Here is a 22091-nt window from a genome sequence, read left to right on the forward strand (position 1 = left end):
TTCTAGGGACCTGACAGCAGATCCCTCAGCTGGGTTTTTCCTTCCCCACTGATGATTCCCAATTTGTAGTGTTTACTGAGAAGCTTCCCAGCCAGGCTGGGTTTGCCCTCCAGCTCCCTAGGTGAGACCAGTCGCCACATGGTCAGCTCTGCTCTGGCTGCTAGGCCAGGGAAGCTGCCTGCTGAGTGTGTGTCTGGAGGCTAGGCTAGGAGGTTACAGTTTGGATGTTAGTGTAGTTGTGTAACCTACACCTTGAGCCCTGCACCCCTTTTTGGGGAGGGGAAATCCTGGGACTGACACAGCCAAACAATTTCACAGGAAAAAAGAAAGAAGATACACCCTGCTGAGTGGGTGGCTGGATCCAAAAGAACCCAGACCTGTCCATCAAAACCTGTAAGCGGATTGGCATTAAAGGAGGTAACCAGGTGGAGAGGGGGCGCTACATATGACTATCATATTTCTTAGTGTGGTATCAAGGAAGGCCAGGATGCCAGAAGAGAAATGACTGAATTATTGTAGACAGATTAGGTTTCAGGAGGAAAGAAAATATTTAGGATATAATCCAAAATTTATTGAAGTCAATGGAAAGACTCCTACTGATTTCAATGGCCTTTGGATGAAGTTCTTGGTGCTCGATCCTGCATTTCCTACACAAAAATTCCAGTGAAATCAACAAGAGGTTTGGGTGCCACTGAATGCAGGATGGGCCCTTAGACAACTACAATCATTGTTGTAACACCTTAATTTAACTGACATGGCCGTATCAATAAGTACAACCCAAGTTTATTTTGTGTATCACTTTTCCTACACACATACGAAATGCTTTGGACAGCTCAATAATACAAGCACACAACAGCACAAAGAAAAGTTATAATTTATTTCATATCTCATCATCATAAACGCAAAGCTGAACATTTTGATATGCCATATCCACAAAGGTACTGGAAAGGTTTGAGAGTTTGGACAAACTCTCCAGAACACTGCACAACTACACAGTCCTTAATTTTGGAATTGTGTCCAGAGACGTATGGAGAGAGTGTAAAGTAATTGTCTGGAATTGCTAAGGACAAAGCATCCTGAAAGCTTTCTCAACAATGCAGGTGAAGTGAAGGGGGATCTAACTTCTTTAAGAGAGTTGCTCCTACGGTTCTATTGTCATAGTGGATTTGAGGGGAACTGGAAAAAAAGGGATCTGAATGGCAATATGACTAGATGAAAATGTCCATCAGCAGGAAAGATGGTAAAGACTGAGGGCCTGAGCCACCGCTGTTATCCAGCTTTACGCCATGCATATCCGTAGGAGTTAAACCAGTGTAAGACTGGGGGAAGGCAGTTGAGAATCAGGTCACAACCTGTTTGTCTAAAGAAAGAAATGATTGGAAGGAAATCTCATTTCTCACATTTGCTCAAAGTTCTTTTGTCAGTATATAGAACACTTTCAGGTTCTGGCACTGATTATTGTAATACAGACCCACGGGAGTGTGTGTGGGGACAAGTGGCATGGGTGCAGAATAAGAAATCTGACACTCTAACATCTTGTAGAAGGTTATAGCAGGAGAATAAATCAGACTGATATTTCTTTATTCTTTTGTCCAAAGAAAGGAAGTTAACAACAACAAAGATATTAAATACTGCACTTAATCCAGGGTGGAAGTTCCCAAACTCTTTATTAATAGGACGAAGCCCAACTGGTGATGATCAACTTCAAATGTCACGAAAAATCATGGATATTTTGGGAATTGGAGGAAACTGCTGAGACAACTGAATATGCTAGGATAGTGGCTCAACAAGAGCGACAGGTAATGTATGCTTTTGTTTTTTAATTAAAATCTCTTGGGCACAGGTTAAATGGTACAGCATTTTAGCTCACCTGATAATTTTCCTCTTTATGATTGTCCTTCAGCAAGGTTTTGTTGAATCTGGGCCTATAAAACAGTCAAGTTCCAGCATATTCCTAAAATGCTACTGCACTCTGCTGGAAGTAAACTATGCAAATACAGATGGGTCATCAAACATATGTTTCTTCTGAATTGTTTAATATCAGTTCATCCATTTGATCCTCTGATCAGCAGAGACATGGCTGATGGCTTTTAGCACATACCCTTCAAACTTGGAACAACTTTACTGATTTGGCTGTACTCACTTTTGTTTGTTTTCATATATAGTCTGAGCATTCAACCTTATTCTTGTTACACTTCTTTCCTATTTGTGCTTCTTTTTATGTATAATAATAAAATAATAAATAAATAATAATAAAAGGTTACACTGTGCTATATATATTAGCATCCTCTCAACTAACAGAATTAACTAGTTAAGTACATCTGATTTCATTGTATATGTTTAAACTGATATTATATCTTGTAATTAGAATCCCAACAAAAACAAAACAAACAAACAATAAAATCAGAGACTAGTAAGCTATATGTAGTTTAGATTGTAAGTCCTTCAAACTATTATATGATAATGGATTGGGTATTAGAGATAACATAGGTGAGATGAAAGTAGAAATGTTTATATGTTGAATGTAACCCAAGAATATTGATAATAAAGCACACTCTTTAGTTCGTATAATTTAACAAACATGTTTCAGAGTAACAGCCGTGTTAGTCTGTATTTGCAAAAAGGAAAGGAGTACTTGTGGCACCTTAGAGACTAACTAATTTATTTGAGCATAAGCTTTCGTGAGCTACAGCTCACTTCATCGGATGCATACTGTGGAAAGTACAGAAGACATTTTTATACACACAAACCATGAAAAAATGGGTGATTATCACTACAAAAGGTTTTCTCTCCCCCCACTCCACTCTCCTGCTGGTAATAGCTTATCTAAAGTGATCACTCTCCTTACAATGTGTATGATAATCAAGGTGAGCCATTTCCAGCACAAATCCAGGTTATCTCTCCCCCCTCCCCCCGTCAGAGTTGGCAGCAACAAGGGCCGGGTTCAATATCTAGGGGATCCATTCCAATAACACAATGCAAACTGGCTCGAGCCCCCACCCAGTGACCTGGGACAAATATATACCACCCCCACTGGGCGCCTTCAAGAGGCAATACTTCCCCTCTCGCAAGCACATAGTCTGAGTGTAGCAAAAAGCCTTTTAATAACAGAGAGAGACAATGTGGCATTATGTTGGGGAAACACCACCATCAGGATTCATAACACAACCCATAAGCAAAAAAAAAAAAACCCACCCCAAGCAAATTGGGGCATGCCCTTTCCCTTTTGTTCTTGAGTCCAGAAACCCCAAATCACCCAAAGTCCCAAAAGTCCAATGACCCAAAAGTCTCTGTCCCTGGTCAGAGCAGCCCCAGAGTTCAAAAGTTTATCTACAGAGCTTTACCTCCCAACCTGGGTGGAGATGGGGGCGGAGGTAAGAGGCACCTTACATGATCTGAAGCTGACTGCCCCACAGCTCCATAGGCCCTCGCTCCGCTCCGCTCCACGAACTGCTTCGCTCAGCTCCGCTCTGCGGCCCACAAGCAGCTCCCGCCGTCCCACGAACTGCTCCACCAGCCGGTCCACAAACTGCTCCGTGTCCCACCAGCAGCTCCCGCCGTCCTATGAACTGCTCCACCAGCCTGTCCACAAGGCACTCCAGCCGTCCCGCAAACTGCTCCACAATATATCTTCAGGCTCCCCCACTACTTAACACAACGCTCAGTGATTCCAGCTCTTAGTCAGTTCAGCTCTTTGGTGAATTCAGCTTGTAGTAGAGGAGCCTCAGTGCTGGGGCTCAAATAAATTGGTTAGTCTCTAAGGTGCCACAAGTACTCCTTTTCTTTTAACAAACATGGTGGGGCCGAACACCTTTTGAGGAGCCAAAGGAAATTCTCCCCTGATGCATTTTGTAATGCTATCTGGACTAGTTCAATGGCAAATTATGTTTGTGAGAAGTTACTTATGAGCCCCAGGAATATACCATCTCTGGGAGGCAGGAATTAGCAGTATCTAGGGTGGGATGGATATGTATGAACTACAGTACAACTTACAACTGTGTTGAATGCTGTATAAAAAGTCCACACTGAAAGCGTGAGACAAGAAAATTATCCCAAACCAATACTTCAGCTTTGTGACAGAATTTTAACCTGAGGTTTCCAGAAGCCCAACTAGCCCCACCAACCCAATGCTTTGCATTACAAAGTGCTGCTTCTGAGTGGGGCTGAATTGCTCAGGAGATTAGTAATAGGATATAGAGCCTTCAAGTGCTGTCCAGTCCAAATGCAGGCCGCTGTCCTAGTGACTAAAATTGTTATCTAATAGCCTATGAGAAATTAGTTTGATGGTCTCATCCAGTTCCCAGTAGACTAAGGTCTAAATTACAAAAAACAATTACAAGTGACAGTCTTCTTGTAGAACTCAGAGAGGCCAGAGACTGCATGGGCAAAAGGCACACCCCCAACCCCAGAGTAACCTCCTGTCAAATTTCAAGTCCTTGCTCGAAAGCATGGAGGAGCTAGAGCTTCTCAGTGAAATGGTTTCCAGAAATTTATTTTTTAACATGGGCAAAATGTATCTTTCCCTAAGCTCATATGTGAGAACTGGCTGTGCAATTTTAGTTGAAACAAACAAAATCTGACCGTAGCAGACATCCAGCATAGAAAATCTCAGCTTGCACAATTAAAGTTTGGCAAAGTTCTAAGCAACTGAAAACATGGTCTTACAATGGGAAGTTTTGGGCAACCTTAAAGATAGGAGCTGCTATCTGAGCCACCTATAAAGTCCTCTTATCTAAACTTAAATGTTTCCACTACCACAGAGAAGATTTTTTATATATATTTTCGTTAGCTTTAAAATGCTGATAACTTGAAGCCTATCAAGTGAACTGTATTCCCACAGCCAAACAGGGTGAAGCCTAATCAGTATCTGAATGGCAAACATCAGAGGAACAAACCAGGATGTTCTAGGAAATACTGCTAATGGTTTAAGAGTTTGTACTGTACTCTACCTTTTGAGTTAGTACTGAACCAATGCCCTGGGCTAGCACTAAGGACTCTGTGCTGCAGGAAATGCAGTCTCAGATAAGACAATACCCAGGTCCTGAGCATATGTATTAATGAAACATCCTGTGGCAATTTTTTCTTTTGTTTTTAAAAATAATTAATGGGAGGGGAAATTACAATGATCTGAAAAAAAATCAATATTTTTACATCAAACAACTGAAATCATACTATAAATGCAAATACTATCAATAGATATTAAATCCCATATGAGTCTTCACATAAAATTACTATTACAGGATGTTCATCTGAAGATTTCAAAGTGCTTTACAGCACTATCATCATCTACATTTCACAAATAGGGTAACTGAGGCACAGAAAGTCTTAATATTTACCTAAGGTTACCCAGCCAGTCACGGGCAGAGCTCGGAATAAAACTAAGATTCTCAACTAACTTCTTGCTGGAAAAGCAGAAGCACCTGGGAAAATTCTAGTTTGGTAAATTAGGATTTTAGGTAGGGTATTAGCCCAAAGGCTATCTGTAATCTCTATATTATTCCACATTTCCTTCTTCTATGTGTTAAGCAACTACCATATTCCGTCCCAGAAGGGTCTAAGTTTCAGTGATGGATGCAGTTATACTTGTATGTAGTATAGATATTTGTTGCATTTGCAAGGAACTTTGAAGTGCTTTTGGATGAAAGGCATGACTATAGAGATACACACCTACATCTCAATTATATAGTAAAAATAACATATGTAAATTATTATTCTCATAATAATCATTGCATAACCCTGAATTTTTTTTTTTATAAATTTTGGCCAAGATTTGCAAAAGTGATGAGTGATCTTTGGTGCCTTCAGTTTTCAGTACTCAAGTTGAGACACCTGAAAAGGGCCTGATTTTCACAGGAGTGGAACATCACACTTCTAAGATTCAGACTCCTTTAAACATGTCAAGTTTCCCCTGCCCCCCAAAATCATTTGTCATGCTTGAAAATATTGGCTCTTATGTTTTAAATGCAACATTTATAAAAGGAAAAAAAAGTTACTCAGGACTGTAACGCCTCTCCTTGTTATCAGCTGCAGTTGCAGATTTTACTTTTTTTGATCATTCAATTTTTGGCATCCAGCCCCAGTTTTAAAAATCCAACATGAGAAACAGTGCAGAATTACTCTAGACCTCTGACGCCAGTTTCCTTGCAGACTGTCTGATGGGAAAGGCAATGTATAATCAGCCAATCAGGAAAGAAAGACACAAATCTCTCCTCCCACTCTCAACATTCTGACAGACAGTAGACAAATAACCATTCTTAATGGCTTGCCATCAAGTCTGCGGTTTCCTTCAAACCACTGTATTCAGCTCCATTTTGGGTCAGGCTATGTTCTGTTATGCAATCCAGGGCTCTTCTGAGAGTACAGAGTACAGCAAAAGACATTTTTCACTATTAGAAACAAATTACTGTTAACAGGCTTCAGTAGGAATCCCATCATTCTTCTTTGGTTGGAGGCTAAGACATGCTAACTTGTGGGAAGAATGGTACAGAAGAAAGGAAAAAAGATAAAGAGGAAACCACAGGATTCCATTAGGGGTAAAACAAACAAACAAACAAAACACCTGAAGTGTGATATATCACCAGTGATATTCCATTAGAAATGTAATCACCCTTCATGGGTAACAAGAACAGAGGAAACCTTAAGTCATGAGCCACATGGAAGAACATGTAGACTCACTTATTCAGGCAAATGCAGAATATTGCTCTGCTATATAGAAAAGGGATAGCCAGAATCACACTGAATCTTTGTAAGAAGCTACAGCAGGAGAGCTTCACCTTTTTTCACTATGTTATCTGGAAGTCAGTCCTTAACAATCAATCCTCAGACACATCTCAGAAACCTTTGCAAGAGTTCCCAAAGCACTTCACAGGAATTAGTACTGTGATTCATTGGATACTTTTAGCATGCAATGGGCTGGTGAAAAATGGCTAAACAAATCAGCTACAACAGGACACAAAGGAAAGAAGCAGGCTCCAGCCTCCGGACAGTTGCAGGTGAGCGGCTCCCCTTGTGGTCCACAGGCTGAGATCTAGTGCTCTACAGAATCTCCCCCAAGAGCTGTCTCCCCCAGCACACAACTGCTGGCGTTTCGGGAGTTTGAGAAGCATTACAATGGATATGAATATGTTTATTTTTTCACAAACTAGCAAAAGCCTTTGTAAGCCGCTTCAGTGAGACAACACCCCTTGACAGTGTCATATCCGAAGCCACAAAGACAAAAACTCATTACATGCCACAGAGAATGAGAGGAGGGAGGAAATGTTTTTCTGTCCGGTTTTGGATCTTTGTCCATAACTTTTTTATTTTTTAAAGTTAGCAGGAGCTGCTGCTCTATACAGCTTCCATTCTGCCCTTAAATTAAGTCTCCTGTTTAACGCATAATGCACTTGTTTTGCCTTATATTACTTTAGCTCTGTGAAATGGCTCAGATACTTATCAGGAACACCTACTTTAAACCCCAAAAGTCTCAAGTTCCTCTTAAGCATATATTGAGAAAAATTCTATCCCTTCCTATGGGAGCTGAACAGAGAGGGCAGGAATGGGGGGGTAGTACTGGTGTCAGCCACCTCTCTGTCACAAGAATCATTCTACTCATGCAAGGCACAATGACTCCAGTCAGAGAGCCACAGGACATTACCGAGCAAACCGTTCACAAGCAGCACAGCAGTCCTTTGCTCCAGTATACTGTTTATCACAGTGTGACAGATATGGCAATATCCTGGGCAAACCTTATGGAGTTAACTTAAACCTTATTGATTACACTTAATACCTTGAGGGTCCATGAGTGATTCTATACAGTTTCCTTAGCAGAAAGACAGAACTCATGCAATCTCTTATTAGGAACTTTTCAGGACCGTTGGGGACACTGCATGTGTATTGTGAACTCCTAGGAATACTTAGGGGAGTATAAATGACCCACTTCAAATTCATCCTTTTGAAGCTATGCCCTGGGAAGAGAAACCACTTGTATACCGATTACCCACTCCTGAGAACACCAGTTCAAAGACCTCTAAATTGAGTAAATGATGGACTGAACTTCTCATGACTGTTCTTGTTCTGAGCAAAGAATGTTTTAAATATATTTTCTCTGTAGTCCTTTTACTTTAATAATCAAATATACTTGCTTAGAGGAATGGTGTGGTAGCTTAACTGAGGGCAGTGATGCTGTTGTTAATCTCTGAAGATAAGGCAAGCAGGTCTGCTTAGGCAGTCTGTTTTTGTCTAGGAATAAAACAGTGAAGGCAGGAAGCTGTTTAGCATGGAGATACCCGACCAGAAGGGAGAGATACCAGTCTCCATCCAAGAAAGGCAATGGCTAGGGAGCTGGAAGCCTGTGACTGTGTGCCCTTGCTGCATCACTAAAGGAAAATACAGGTGCAGCTGCCCTGAATTACGACCTGCAGTATATGTAATCGCCAGTTGGAGCTCTGGGCTTGGGTCTTATCTGCAGACCACGCCCCCTTGAAGCTGTGAAGTGCCAGCTGGCATGGAAGCCAGGCACTTCTTAGACTGCCTTAAGGCTAGGAATAGACCCTATAATGCTATTTATATGGAGGGAAGGGGAGAAAGTCCCTATGCCCCTCTTCACCCCTTACTGTAACTTCACAGAAGAGGGATGAAGTTAGCACTAAATAATTAATTCTGCCCTTCATCTTTGATGGCTCCAGAATTAATTTTTGTAAGAAAAAAACCTCTCTCTGGCTAGGACGGATTTTTAAAAAGTTGATTCACTGCAATAAACAGCTGAAAGGTTAATGATCTGTATGCTGGAAAATGTTAACATTTAGACCAAGGAAACATGTTTTCGTAATTTCAGAACAAACAAATGTCAGCATTCCTGGAAGAGATCACAATGTTTTCAACTTGTTTGTTTTGTACTTGGTGGATATTCTATACTAACAATCAACTTGTTTAAAGTTACAGGTCTAAGAAAACTATTACCAAGTCCTGTGAGGTTCTGATGACCCTCATCTCTAGCTGGCTAATGGGATTCAGGGCACTGACCACCCTTTCAGGCGGGGTGGGCAAACTTTTTGGCCCGAGGGCCACATCAGCGTTCCAAAACTGTCTGGAGGGCAGGTGTAGTGTATTAAATTGCTCCCAGTAGGAATGTGCTAATTACGGTGTACTACTTACGGCTACCAGTCCTGGTGCTCTGAGTGGCATGGTACGGGGGCGGGAGTGGGGGGGTTGGATAAGGAGCAGGGGCTCCTGGGGGCAGTCAGGGACAAGGCACAAGGGCGGCTGAATAGGCATGGGAGTCCCAGGGCCCCCTGTCAGGGGGTGGGGGTGTGGATAGGGGTCATGGCAGTCAGGGGAGAGAGAGCGGATAGGGGGGTGGGGTCCTGTGGGGGAGGTTAGCAGCAGGGTGTCCTGGGAAGAGGCAGTCAGGGGACATGTAATTTTGAGGGTGAAGGAAAATTGTATATTTTTACTTTTATACCAAAAACCTGAATAGAAAGAATACAACTCACCAAAAAAATAAATAAATGAAGTAAAATAAAAAAAGCAGTTTAAAAATATACTACCAGCATAAGATGGAAGTAAATGTAGAGAGAAGAAACAGATGTCCATTTTATACCTTTTAATGTACTGATGTGATGAAAAATTACTTTTTTCTAAACAAATACCAAATAGAGGCTATATAAAGACTAACTTATCATCCTAATTCTTTGCATTGACTTAACACCTTTACAAGTGAGTATCTTAAAGCACTTTACAAACATTAATTAAGGTATTATCATACTCATTTTGCAGACAGGGGAAAAAAGGAGACATTAAGTGACTTGTCCGAAGTTCCCCACAACAAGTCTGTATTTCTAGTCCCAGATCTACTCAGAAAACTATCAGAGGTAGCGCTCAGCAGTAGGGATGAATAGCAAGATGGTTCAAAATTAGTTAGGGTTTTCAAAACTAGGGAAGACTCAAGTACCCCAGGACCTCACAAAACATAGTAATGGTCAGATTCAGTTCAGCACTGCCAAGTGCAAGGTAATGTTGTGACCCAAGAACCTCTTGGTGTCAACTGGTAGAGGGCATAAGGATTACAAGGGATCCCCTGGGTCTAGTATTTACATTGTAGCTCATTAAAAAATGTCATGAGGATTTTTACTGAAAGCCTGTGTCACGCTGGTCATCACAATCTTTGCAAAATGTATGTGTAGATAATACTTAAGGAGATATATAGGAAATTATGTCCTTAGGGCTTGTAGGTAATATGCCTTAAGACCATTTCCACAAGGCCAGAGGTGGTAGACTCTTATCTATCTGGTTTAACATTTTGTGTCTTACAATAGAAGTCTATTTGTGTACTCAGTCAAATGCCAATGAAGAGACTGTGGGAACTTCAAGAGAAGAAATAAACAGCAAGAGGTGAACATCAGGGGAGGGACCCCTGTTTTCAGGTAAAGGTCTAATATATCTGTGGGTGCAGAAAGATACCCTGGCATCCTTCATCTGGGGGAGACAAGTTGCCAGCAGGTTTGGTCTCCTGAAAGGAGGATCTCAGCATCCTGGTTGAAAAATGCTGGGAGAAGAACTTTGGGTAGGCAGCACCTTCTTAGAAAAGAGGGCATCTTGTTTGTTAAACTTAAGCTCTAGAATGTGTTATGATTTTATAAGTAACCCTCTGTTTCCATTAGTCCTACTTGCTATCACTTGAATCTCTGTTCTTTGATAAATAAATGCATTCTTATTTTCACTATAAACATATATAAGCGCTGCGTGTTAAGCGGAACTAGGGTCTACGGTGTAACTGGCAAGCTGGGATATACTGTTTCTTTGGGAACAGCAGTGCTGGTAATAATGTGAATGTCCAGTGGAACAGGGGCTGGACACTCCAGCGGGGCACTCGGAGGATTTGGGGTTTGATGTTTATCTTTCAGTAATTTGCATGAGGGATAGCAGAGCCTGCGTGGGCTGAGAGGAGAGTACTTGTGTTGCCTGTGGCTGGGCTTGTCAGGAAGCTGACCCCTGGTGGGCACAGAAAAGACTCTTTCATGCTAAGGACAAGTGGTAGTGAGGTGTCTCACAATTCTGGGTACCCCAGGGAGAAGCACAAATGCATATTAGAAGAAAGGGTGGAGGGATAGCTCGGTGGTTTGAGCATTGGCCTGCTAAATCCAGGGTTGTGAGTTCAATCCTTGAGGGGGCCATTTAGGGATCTGGGGCAAAAATTGGGGATTGGTCCTGCTTTGAGCAGGGGGTTGGACTAGATGACCTCCTGAGGTCCCTTCCAACCCTGATATTCTATGATTCTATGAAAGAATTTCAACTGCTCTTACACACTCGTGGGTTCTGAATTAGCTTTGATTCCTTGGGAAACAGATAAAGGCAACAATGACACTCGTTCAATGCACAGTGCCTGTCAAATAAAAAGTGCCCAAGCTGTTAGACAGTATTAATAATGGGAGATAGAATAATATGGAAGACATTTAAGTTATTTAAATCCTTAGGTGGATTATGCTGAGAATAAGGATTAGAGGCATGTGTGTGGTCATAGTGGTAGATCTAGACGGGTGGGAGTTAGAAGACATCTATTCTATTCCAGATCCTGTCACTGACTTGCTGTGTCACCTTAGGCAAGTCATTTAGGCCAGCATTTTCCTAAGTGTCTATTGATTTTCATACACCCATTTTTGGGTGCCCAATTTGAGACACCCTGAGCCATTATTTTCAGAGGTTCTAAGCATCTACAACTGCAGAGGAAATCAATGGAAGCTGTAGAGACCCAAAACTTCTGAAAACCAAGATTCAGATCCTTAAGTTGAGCATCCAAAAACGGAGACGCTAAAAATTAGTGGACACTTAGAAAAATTTATCTAAATGTGCCTGGGCCTCAGTTATTCCATTTTTATATTAATAATAACAATGTTTATCCAAGTTTGTAAAGTGTTTGAGATCAACAGATGGTGAGTACAAAAGTGCATAGCTTTGTAGAAGCGGGAGAGGATATTTGAGGTGACGAGATATACAATTAATAGGACTAGGTTTATTTCATTTGGGAAAGGAAGAGGAGATACGAAAGAGGTTTTTGATATAAAATAGGTAATGAAGTCCAGCTGGATTGCTGTTTCCCAATAATATTAGACCAAGATGAAACTAGAAGGTAACTTTTAAAAACTAATTAAAATACTTTGCATAGTGTATCAAAAACTCCATGCCACTGAAAATCTTCCAGGCAAATAAGCTTAGTAAGATTTTAAAAATAAGAGTAGTATCTACAGTTGCACTAAAATGATAAGGTCTGTCAATTCTCAAGCTTCAGAACACAAGGTGACACCAGTATGGAGTCAGAATGAAATTGTACCATGAATTATAGACCTCCAGAATTTGGGCCAGGATGGTGATTTTATGTGCACCTCTGAAGCAACTGGTACTGGACAATTCTATAGACAGGATACTGGACCAGATGGTGTCTTGGTATACTCTGGTATGACAATTTCTATTTCTATATTTTTAAATTCATACAATACCTACACTATCATAGGCTTCCTTTTTTATTGGATAATGTCCCCAGTGGACCTCAGTCTGTCCTTCTGGGCCACTACAGTCTATCATCTAAATATGAACTGTAGTTATATGTACCAATTGTGAAAATGAATATTAGTCCAGTAGATTATTACAATAGCTATTACGATCTATCATGTAAATATGTTTTTAAACAGTTTTAAAGTGGTGGATAATTGATATTGCATATTTCAGCTTTTCTGGTCTTTTGACTGCTAACCCAATTGCTGGGGATCGTTTTGAAGTAAATCTAGTTTCAACCCAGGGAGAATGTTTTATGGCTGAGTTTTAAAGCTGGACTGATAGAAGTAAATGGATTAACCTCGCTAGTTTGAGGTTTTACTAACTTCACATATTTTGGGATTCTCAAATCTATTTGAAGGTCATGCATATTTTCCCTATAATTTAAATCCATGCTTCCCCTCCCACACAAGGACAATTCAACTTTTTTTTTTAAAGAAATATCTGTTCTATAAATTTGAGATAGAACCCAACATTTTAAGCTAGCACAAAGTGGGTGACCTGTATACGACATATATATTGCCTAGTTGTAGTTATTTGTTACTTAATTAGATTTCTCTTCTCACCCTCACAGTCTAAAGATTTCCATCTTGTCTCCTCTGTGAACCACTTTCACTTTGTTTCTCCCCCCATGGATTTTACTCTCTGCCACCATTCTGCTCTGTCCTCCCAATCTGCAATCTTTTCTACAGCAAGCAGAATGCATACCCTATAGTGATGGAGTCAGACTTGAAATTTCAAACCCACAATATTCCCATATGTAAAAAACTAAGCAAACCAAGGGCTTGTCTTCACTATGGGCGTAAATTGACTTAAATTACGCTACTCCAGCTTCATGAATAACGTAGCTGGAGTCAACGTAATTTAGATCGACTTGCTCCGGTGTCTTCACAGTTCTGAGTCGACGGGAGATGCTCTCTAGTCGACTTTTCTTCTTGGAAAGCTGGAGTACCGGGGTTGACCAGAGAGTGCTCTGCCATCAATTTAGCAGGTCTTCACTAGACCCATTAAATCGATTGCAGCGGTGTCCATCTCCCCATAGTGGAGACCAGCCCTGAGTTTGCTCATCCCTAGAACCAACACAAAGTTAACTAGAGTGCCATAAAATACATTTCTATAAAACTGAGTGCAGGGCAGATCAAAGTTCAGAATGGGTTGGTTTTCAACAAGCCTCATGATATTGCACTATTCCCTTTCAGCTTCCATTCTTGTGTAGCTTTTCCTCCAGCTGTGGTGTTGTGTTCTCCATGTGTGCACTAAGTGAAATTGACTGTATTCCTGACCTTTCCAAAGCAAAGGCTCTGTTGCCACAGAAAACCAATTGGAGCAGCAGGCAAGAAAAAGATGAGAATTTAAGGACGGAAAGCAAAGGTGAAAAGAGGAGGAAAAAAAACACCTCAGCCCGAGAGGGGAATAAGCCAGATGGAAAACTGTAACCTAGAGAACCAGTGCTAGACCATAATACGCAAGGGCTTATTTGACTTGTTTCTAAACAAAGTTGAAAAGAGTATTTCTCGGTTCCTTTTATATCCAGTCCATTGACTACCGAGTGGATGATACAAGAGATGAGGTCCATGCAGCAGGAGCAGATGCTGATCTGGCTTTTATTGCTATGCAATAAAATATAGTATAAAATAATCTTGTGCAGATCAGTATACAGACACACACAGCATTCACAGGACACAATTTCTTTTTTGTGACAGATCTTTAATTTATGACAGTTACAGATTTTGACCTAGGGTGTGTTATTGCTGTTTAAAACTGGGATTTTCAAAAGGAGCCTCGGTACCAGAGGCATCTGATTTCAGTTCTCAAAGCAATGCAGGAGCCCCAGTATTTCAAAGTTCCTATGGCACCCGGATTGGGCCATGGAGTCTCCTTAGAATGGGAGCTACCTATGCTTTTCTGGGGGGAGTGATGCTGCTTTGTGGCTGAGCACATGGCTTTAACCAGCCTATCAGAATCCTGAGCCATCATGATCTTTGTAGATGGAACCCGTGAGTTAATGGATATGGAACTCACTGGGGTGCTTTTACTCTGAGATTGGTCTGCCCTGTCTGGATCAGAGGCTGGCTGCACAGAGTGGCCTAGGAAAAACATTTTCAAGAGCACCTCCCTAGCTTGTAAGGTCCCTTTAAGAAAAGGACTTGCCCACAGCACATTTGGAAGGGCTATGTACTTCCTCTAACCAGAAAAATCACCTTGTGTGCTTGTATCCTTTACTGGAATCGCTGCCTCACAAGAGGAGCAATACTTAAAGCCTGGAGACTTCAACCTCTCTTATTAGAGAGGAAAAAATACAAAAAGTACAACTTCCAAAAGGCTGTCAATTTATCTGCCAATGAGAAACTACCTAACTAGTGCTAATACACACACAATTATTCACAGCTAATGAAAACATATGCGTGAAGATGCGGACACTGAGGAGTTCGGTCTTGCAGTCATGGATGGTGAGAAGGAACTGAGTGGCAGTTGGGCCTGCTCCGCCCTTTACATCCTCAGTCACAGGTGCGTAAGGATGCCCGGGACACAAACACAACCTGCTAGCCAAAAGACACTGATCTGTGGTGTATGCATGCCAAGAGTGGAACACCGATGGATGAGTGCTCCAGGAATCTTCATTATGAGCATTTTATTTTATTTTTTGTCATTTTGAGGGCTATGAGACAAAAGCGAAACATGGAGAGCTTCTCATTCATTGAAGAGAGTAAGTTGTACTATTTTGTGTGGGAGGAAGGGGAGAGGAGAAATGGGGCCTTCGCCGGCTTTTACAAACCACTGTGTAATCTTGCTCGGAGGCTTGCTCGATTACTGGGGTTGATGAAAAGGGCCAGAAGCCAGCCAGTAGTCTTCAAAAGACCCTGATATAAATTATTAATTTAATGCAGAAATATTAGTCTTCCATTTATTTGATCAAAGAAATGAAAAGCTCCAGAGCACTAAAGCACACAGTTCATCAAAAGGAGGCCTCTATCCTCTGATAGCTCTTGTCAAGCAGTCTCTGCTCTTCTGGTGATCTTTGCAGAGAAATTACAACTGGGACGCCACCAGGTCAGCAGTGAAAGGTAATCTCAGAGAATCCCTCAGCAAACTATAATGTACTCAGGATGAAGAACAAGGAGTTCAGGGACTGAACTAATTGTGTTTTAATTTGTGTAATACTAGCAGCAAACAGGGTTTCAGTGTTATTCCACCGCAATTCACCTCTTGCAGAAGCAAAATGAAAACGTGACAGAAAAATATCCCTGATAAAGAACTAAGCTCTAAAAGTATTTGTGTATGCATTGCTTAATCTGCATATTTTTTTTTGGCGGGGGGGTGGGGGGGGGGGAGGAAGCAGAGTATATGCCAAGAAAAGAGAAAATAAGGGGATGTAACATACATTGGCTTTTATACAATCTAATCAAGAGATATGGGAGCGATATGATAGACGGTGGTAGAAGATGGGATCTGCTGACTTCTCCCTACCCCACTACAAATCTGCCCTTTATCAGTTAATATGGTGGGCAAAGAGGGGGTAGAGAAAGGATCAGACAACATACTGGTCATCTGATTATTCTATATCCAGGACATTTTGAAACGGTGGCAGTGTATACCTGCTAAACTACAATAGATAATAGTTTTCCTATTTTAGTATTTACACATTTACAAATGTACAACTGTCTCCAGAAAGTATACAAGAAATTCATTCAAAGACAGGAACAACCTTCCTTCACTACTCCCTTGCTGTCTTTTTAACACGGCATGTGAAAAGAAATTTTCCTGCTTATTCTCTCCCATACTGCCTTTTCAGGGTATATTTAATTGTTCTGATTAAAAATTTACTTTGTTAAATACCACTGAGAACACAGTTCATTTCTAGTTTCCAGTTTTATATATTTCTTTCGCCTGCCTCCACGTAACAGGACCTGAAGTGCTCTGTGTAAGCTCAAAAGCTTGTCTCTCACCAACAGAAGTTGGTCCAATAAAAGATATTACCTCACCCACCGTGTCTCCATATAACAGGGATGTGAATAGGTCGTTCTGCAGAGCCTTGCCTTGATTTCCCTACTTGGCTTCCACAAAAACTCCAGATCACAGTCAAAAGGTAATTAAAACCACTCCCCTTCTGGGATACAGTGTATTTAGTTGTCACACATGTCGGCATTCTAGGCACCAACCCCAGTTCACTCACGCTCTCTCTTTAGGTAGGGAGTCCCCAGGCTTCCTTCCCAGAGCTGGGTCTCCATTCTTTTACTCTTTGCAAGCCCCAAACTCCCGTGGTGCCAAGGTCCTCCCCGCAGGAGCTTCTCTCACACTCTGCAGTTTCCTGAGTGTCGTCCTTGTAAGGCCCAGTGAGTCTCAAACCCTGGGCCTGCAGCATACTACCACCCAGCAGCAACTATAACTAGCTCATGCTCCACTATCCACAGCACACTGTGGGCACAGACTGTGGCATGTCCCGCCTCCAGATAAATGGCTCCTGATTGGCTCCCTGCCCTATATAAACCCAAAGGGCATTCCAGGAACTGTCCAGGCAACAGCGCAGATCTCCTGTAGCTGCCCTGACTATTCCTGCTCCTGAACTCTCGGCTTCTCCCTTGGCTTGATTTGGACCTCACCTCTTGACCCACACCCTGAAACCTGAATTGGACTCTGATCCTCGGTATTGACCCCGGCCTGGAACTTGACTGAGAACTACTCCGCTACTCTAAGCCTCAGGTTTGACCCTTCTCTGACCTTGATCCCAACTGCCCTTGCTAGGATCCTGACACTTCCCTCTCTGAAGCTTCTTTGAGATTCTTGTAGAGGAATCACCTGATCCCTGCTCAGGTGTGCCCACTTAGTAACTAGGGAAAGCTGGCTCTGCAGCCTCTAGCCCTTAAAGGGAAAGTCACCCTGTTAGACTCTGTATCTTCCTACTAACCTCACAGAGAGCACTTTTGTGTCAAACTTAAAATTGGGGCCCAGATCCTGAACTGGATAAATGTATCCACAAGATATTGAACAAACTTTTCAGAACACATGATTCCAAGGTGTCCTGCACCATTATGGAGTATACAAAGGGGTGGGGCTGAAATGAGTTGCTCAGGCAGGAAAGTGCTCGCAAAGGTAGCTTTAACCAAAATACGGAGACTCTGGACTTCTGGGTTCAATTCTAGGTTCTGAAGGGAAGTGTGCTCTAGTGGTATAGATTCTTCTGCCCCTGTGCCCGCAACCTGGCACCAGCCTCTTCTCCACCTATCCACCCCTGCCATCGGCCAGGTCAAAAGGATGTTCTACCAATCATGGGCTGTCCTGGCCATGACCATTCCTCCCCAGCCATATCACTTGTACTAGGAGCTGCTACAGTGGCTGTATGTCACCGGTGTACTTCGCTGTTCAGATGGAATCCTCCAGAGGTGGCTATGCTGGCTGTAGGGCCACGGTGCACTTTCCAAGCTGCCACACTGTATTGGAGCCAAGGTATTTAGCAACAATAGTTTAAAACTTTAAGTCTGAGAAAACACATTGCTGGTACAGCCTTCAACTCGTTTTCTGAAGATCAGCATTCAGCCTCTTCTGTTTTACTTGACTTTGAAATTAGACATCTCTTTTAAACAGGATGAATTCCTACATATTGTTCTCCCAACCTTCCCTTATTGTTACCCATAATGGTACAAGATAAAATTGAGAGGTTTTTTTGTTCTAAACTGACTGTTTCACCCAGGTATGTCTTCTGGTTTTAAAATGAGACAGTACAGCTTATTTTCTATTATATATATATATACACACACAGGGAGAGAGAGAGAGAGAGAGAGAGAGAGAGAGTCAACTTTATTTCACTTTGTGGTCTCTGTTGGAAGTTTGGGCATTGCATTCTCATTATCTTCACTGGAATTTCATCTATGCACGAATGCATTACTGATATTAATGTCTCAACAATTTCATATGCTCTTCTTACTGGAATTTTTTGGATGGCAGCAATCTTGCTTACTTAGGAGAGGCATAAATCTTTCCTCTATTTGCCTGATTTTTGGACAACCGTTTTTTCCTCAAGGAAAACCCATTTCTTTTGTGAAATTAGCAAAGTCTTGACCATAAAAGGAGGACCACTTTCTGATTTAACTATTGATGGAATTTCAAAAATATTGGATAGATTATCCCATACAACAAGTACTGAATTTGGATGTGGATGTGGATAGCACCATTGTTTTTGCACAACATCTGGAAATGTTTACCAATTGCTGTCCACTCTGTAACGTTCCATAAAATTCTCGGTATTCACAACCCCTTTTGATTTTGAAAACATGTGCATGAAAACATTTTTGTTCACCAGCATGTTGGAGTAAAGGGAAAATGTCAGAAATACTTGTAGAAATGTGTATTAATGAAGTATTTGCACAGCCATCTTGAAAGCTCTTTATGGATATGCAAGTAGTCGTTCCATCAGTTAGCAGAAAGAATAATATATGACTGAGGGGACGAGTCATAGCTCAATACTCAAAACAATATTCACAATAAATAGTTTTGCAAGCCGTCTATTGAATAGACAAATACGTTCACATAAGCTATTAATCAAGTAATTTTGAACTGCAAATACATTCATAAAAATCTAAATGTGCTGCAGATAATTTACAAGCAGAAAAGCGGCTTAAAATCCTACTCCCCATCCCACAATTGTGGAAAGCTCTGATCCAATTAAACAGGACAAGGTGGGAGCAGCACCAGTGGGGGGGGAGGCCGGGGGGGAGACCCTATGCAGGAGCCTGTAGCCTTTACATGCTACAGAGATCATCACCATCAAAGCTCCTACACCCTAGCATGCAAGGGTTCTAGAGGGCAATTGGCTGGGAGTTACTGGAACGAGGATGGCCGGGCCACAACTAGGCCGTGATGCCTGAAGTGAGGGAACATGCTGGGTGAGGGGACTACTTCAGCCTCAAGGCTGCACTACTAGCCATAGAGCAACATGGCTGCCATTCTGGAGACAGAGGACTCTTCCATCCCCCAGTCTCTATAGAGACCTTAGCTCACCCCCCTGCTGCATTCTGGGAGTTCAGAATTTTGCCCAAAGAGAATGGTTAGCAACAAAGGCAATACCACATTTTTAAACACAGTATCCTGAGAAGATAGCAACCAACACAAAACCTGTCAATGGAACAGATATTTTATCTAGAGTAAAAACATAGAATTAGCATATAGGAAATTAGACAAGTTCTAGATGGGTCTTTCCCATTTTTACATAACTTTCTGTTGCTTCTTTTATTGTATCAACACTGATATGAAGACTGGCAATTAAAATGTATTTTCAGCAACATCAGTGTGCCTAGTTTTCAGGTCTATGCATTGTCTTGTGCTAACTGACAATACAGTGCTGCCCCAGTAACAATAAAAAGAGAAATCTGTGCATGGCTGCAACAAACTTTTTCTTCACATTCTCCATAGCTAATAATCCTATTTGTCTTTATGCTGAGGTGCACTCATTATCTGATCATAGCCTATATTGTTCTCCTGGACATTTGACTTTTCAGTCTAGAGGTATTAATTGAAAATCCTGTTCACAGCAAGAGACATCACTTAAACGTTAGGAATACTTAGGGACTAAAAATGCAAAGATTTTAGATGACCCCATAAATTCCAGTGGCACATCCATTTCTTTGCATAAATGAAATTCTGTTTCATACAACACCAAGCCCACTTTAAGGAAAATGCCAACAACCAACCAAAACCTATTCACTTGTTGAACCACGATAGCTACCAGGCCAGAAAAATAATTGATAAATCCAGCATACAGTGTACAACAAATTAAAGAGAACAATGGTGTCAGATGTCTGACTGTGGTAGGAAAAGCCTGCAGGATGCAGGGCAGAAACTGATTATCAGCTAGGTTTAGGTCAGAAATTTCCCTTCACCCCTGAGATAATATTGGACAATTAGATTCACAGCCCCATCAACCTACAAGAACAAAAAAAGACTGAAAAGAAATTATTTTTAAAACCCAATTTTTAAAATGGTTTCAGCCAATAAAATTTTACCTCTTACCCTCTTTGAAAGGGCATAAGGTAGTTTAAACTGTGTGGAGGATGATTTCAAAAATAGTTTTATCTGCAACATCTGGCATTTGTCACTGTTAGAGATAACCGACTATATGAGATGGACCACTCTTTTTTTCCTGTATGATCATTTTGTGCTCCTATTCTAAAAGGAAGGAATTCTGATGCCTGGAAGTGTGAATAATTCCAGTTACATGGCTGTCTAATAGAAAACAGAGCAAAATCTAATCTCCCCCCTCCCACACACTAAATATAAACAATATTCTTATATGACCCAATACTATTCTTGTCATGCACGTCATACATGTGTGGATCAGACCATAGGAAAGAAAGGAGGGAATAAACAAACAAATAACAATCATGGCTCAGCTCTAGGACTAGAATGGGGATGTTGTGGGTGAGGTACACTGGCAGATCTATGTGGGAAGTTGATTTTCAGCCAGCACTATGCCTCCCTAGCATATATTCAACATTCATGCAAAACTTCAAAAGGAAAATAAAGTTTTTATAAAATAAAACCCATTTTTGAAAACTGCTGTAGAAAACATTTTGGAGCTATGAAAATGTAAATGTACAGCCACTGTAATAACCAAACATGTTTTTATACATTTTTCTAGATAACACATATCATCATCTGACAACGGGGAAGAAATATTTCAAGAGCTTTACTTACTTGGGATGCGTGAATTCGTCAATGAGGACAACCTTTTCCACCAAGTCTCCTCCAATGGTTCGGACTAAATCATAGAAGTCATTTTCAGAGTATTTCTCAGAGGGCAGCCAAAAGGAGATGTCATTTATCAAAGGAGGATATTTGCTGAGAGGCTAAAAAATAAAAAAAATATGTATACACATGTCATAAATATAAAGGGAAGGGTAGCCACCTTTCTGTATACAGTGCTATAAAATCCCTCCTGGCCAGAGGCAACATCCTGTTAGCTGTGAAGGGTTAAGAAGCTCAGCTAACCTGGCTGGCACCTGACCCAAAGGACCAATAAGGGGACAAGATACTTTCAAATCTTGGGGGAAGGAAGGCTTTTGTTTTGTGCTCTTTGTTTACGGGGTTGTTCTCTCTTGGGACTGAGAGAGGCCAGACAGAAATCCATCTTCTCCAACCCATCCTAATCCAAGTCTCCAATATTGCAACCAGTATAGGTAAACCAGGCAAAGCGGATTAGTTTATCTTTTGTTTTATGTGAATTTTCCCTTTGTTAAGGGGGAGGTTTATTCCTGTTTGCTGTAACGTTAAGGTTTTGCCCAGAGGGGGATCCTCTGTGTTTTGAATCTGAATACCCTGTAAAGTATTTCCCATCCTGATTTTACAGAGATGATTTTTACCTTTTTTTTAAAAAAAAAAAATAAAATCCTTCTTTTAAGAACCTGACTGATTTTTCCATTGTTCCAAGATCCAGGGGTTTGGGTCTTTGATGATTTTGTAACCAATTGGTTAGGATATTATTCTCAAGCCTCCCCAGGAAAGTGGGTGTGAAGGGCTTGGGGGGATATTTGGGGTGGGGGGGAGATGTCTCCAAGTGGGCTCTTTCCCTG

At 41.3% G+C, this 22091-nt stretch overlaps 1 protein-coding gene and 1 long non-coding RNA gene across 5 annotated transcripts in view; one reads left to right on the top strand and one right to left on the bottom strand.

Moving 5' to 3' along the window:
• FARS2 (phenylalanyl-tRNA synthetase 2, mitochondrial) overlaps positions 1-22091 on the bottom strand; it is a 371424-nt gene that overhangs the window by 85730 nt on the left and 263603 nt on the right. For all 4 annotated transcript variants that reach the window (XM_037893197.2, XM_037893195.2, XM_043540163.1 and 1 more), the window contains one exon: positions 21217-21368. In XM_037893197.2, the coding sequence (XP_037749125.1) occupies positions 21217-21368 (152 nt within the window). The remainder of the gene's footprint in view (positions 1-21216; positions 21369-22091) is intronic.
• LOC122464553 lies at positions 1623-21246 on the top strand. The gene is made up of 4 exons (XR_006288708.1): positions 1623-1799; positions 10296-10403; positions 14917-15036; positions 21161-21246. It is a non-coding gene; the product is annotated as an uncharacterized LOC122464553 (long non-coding RNA).

Source organism: Chelonia mydas, chromosome 2 (assembly GCF_015237465.2).
Source record: "Chelonia mydas isolate rCheMyd1 chromosome 2, rCheMyd1.pri.v2, whole genome shotgun sequence".
In the NCBI taxonomy this organism is placed as follows: Eukaryota; Metazoa; Chordata; order Testudines; family Cheloniidae; genus Chelonia; species Chelonia mydas.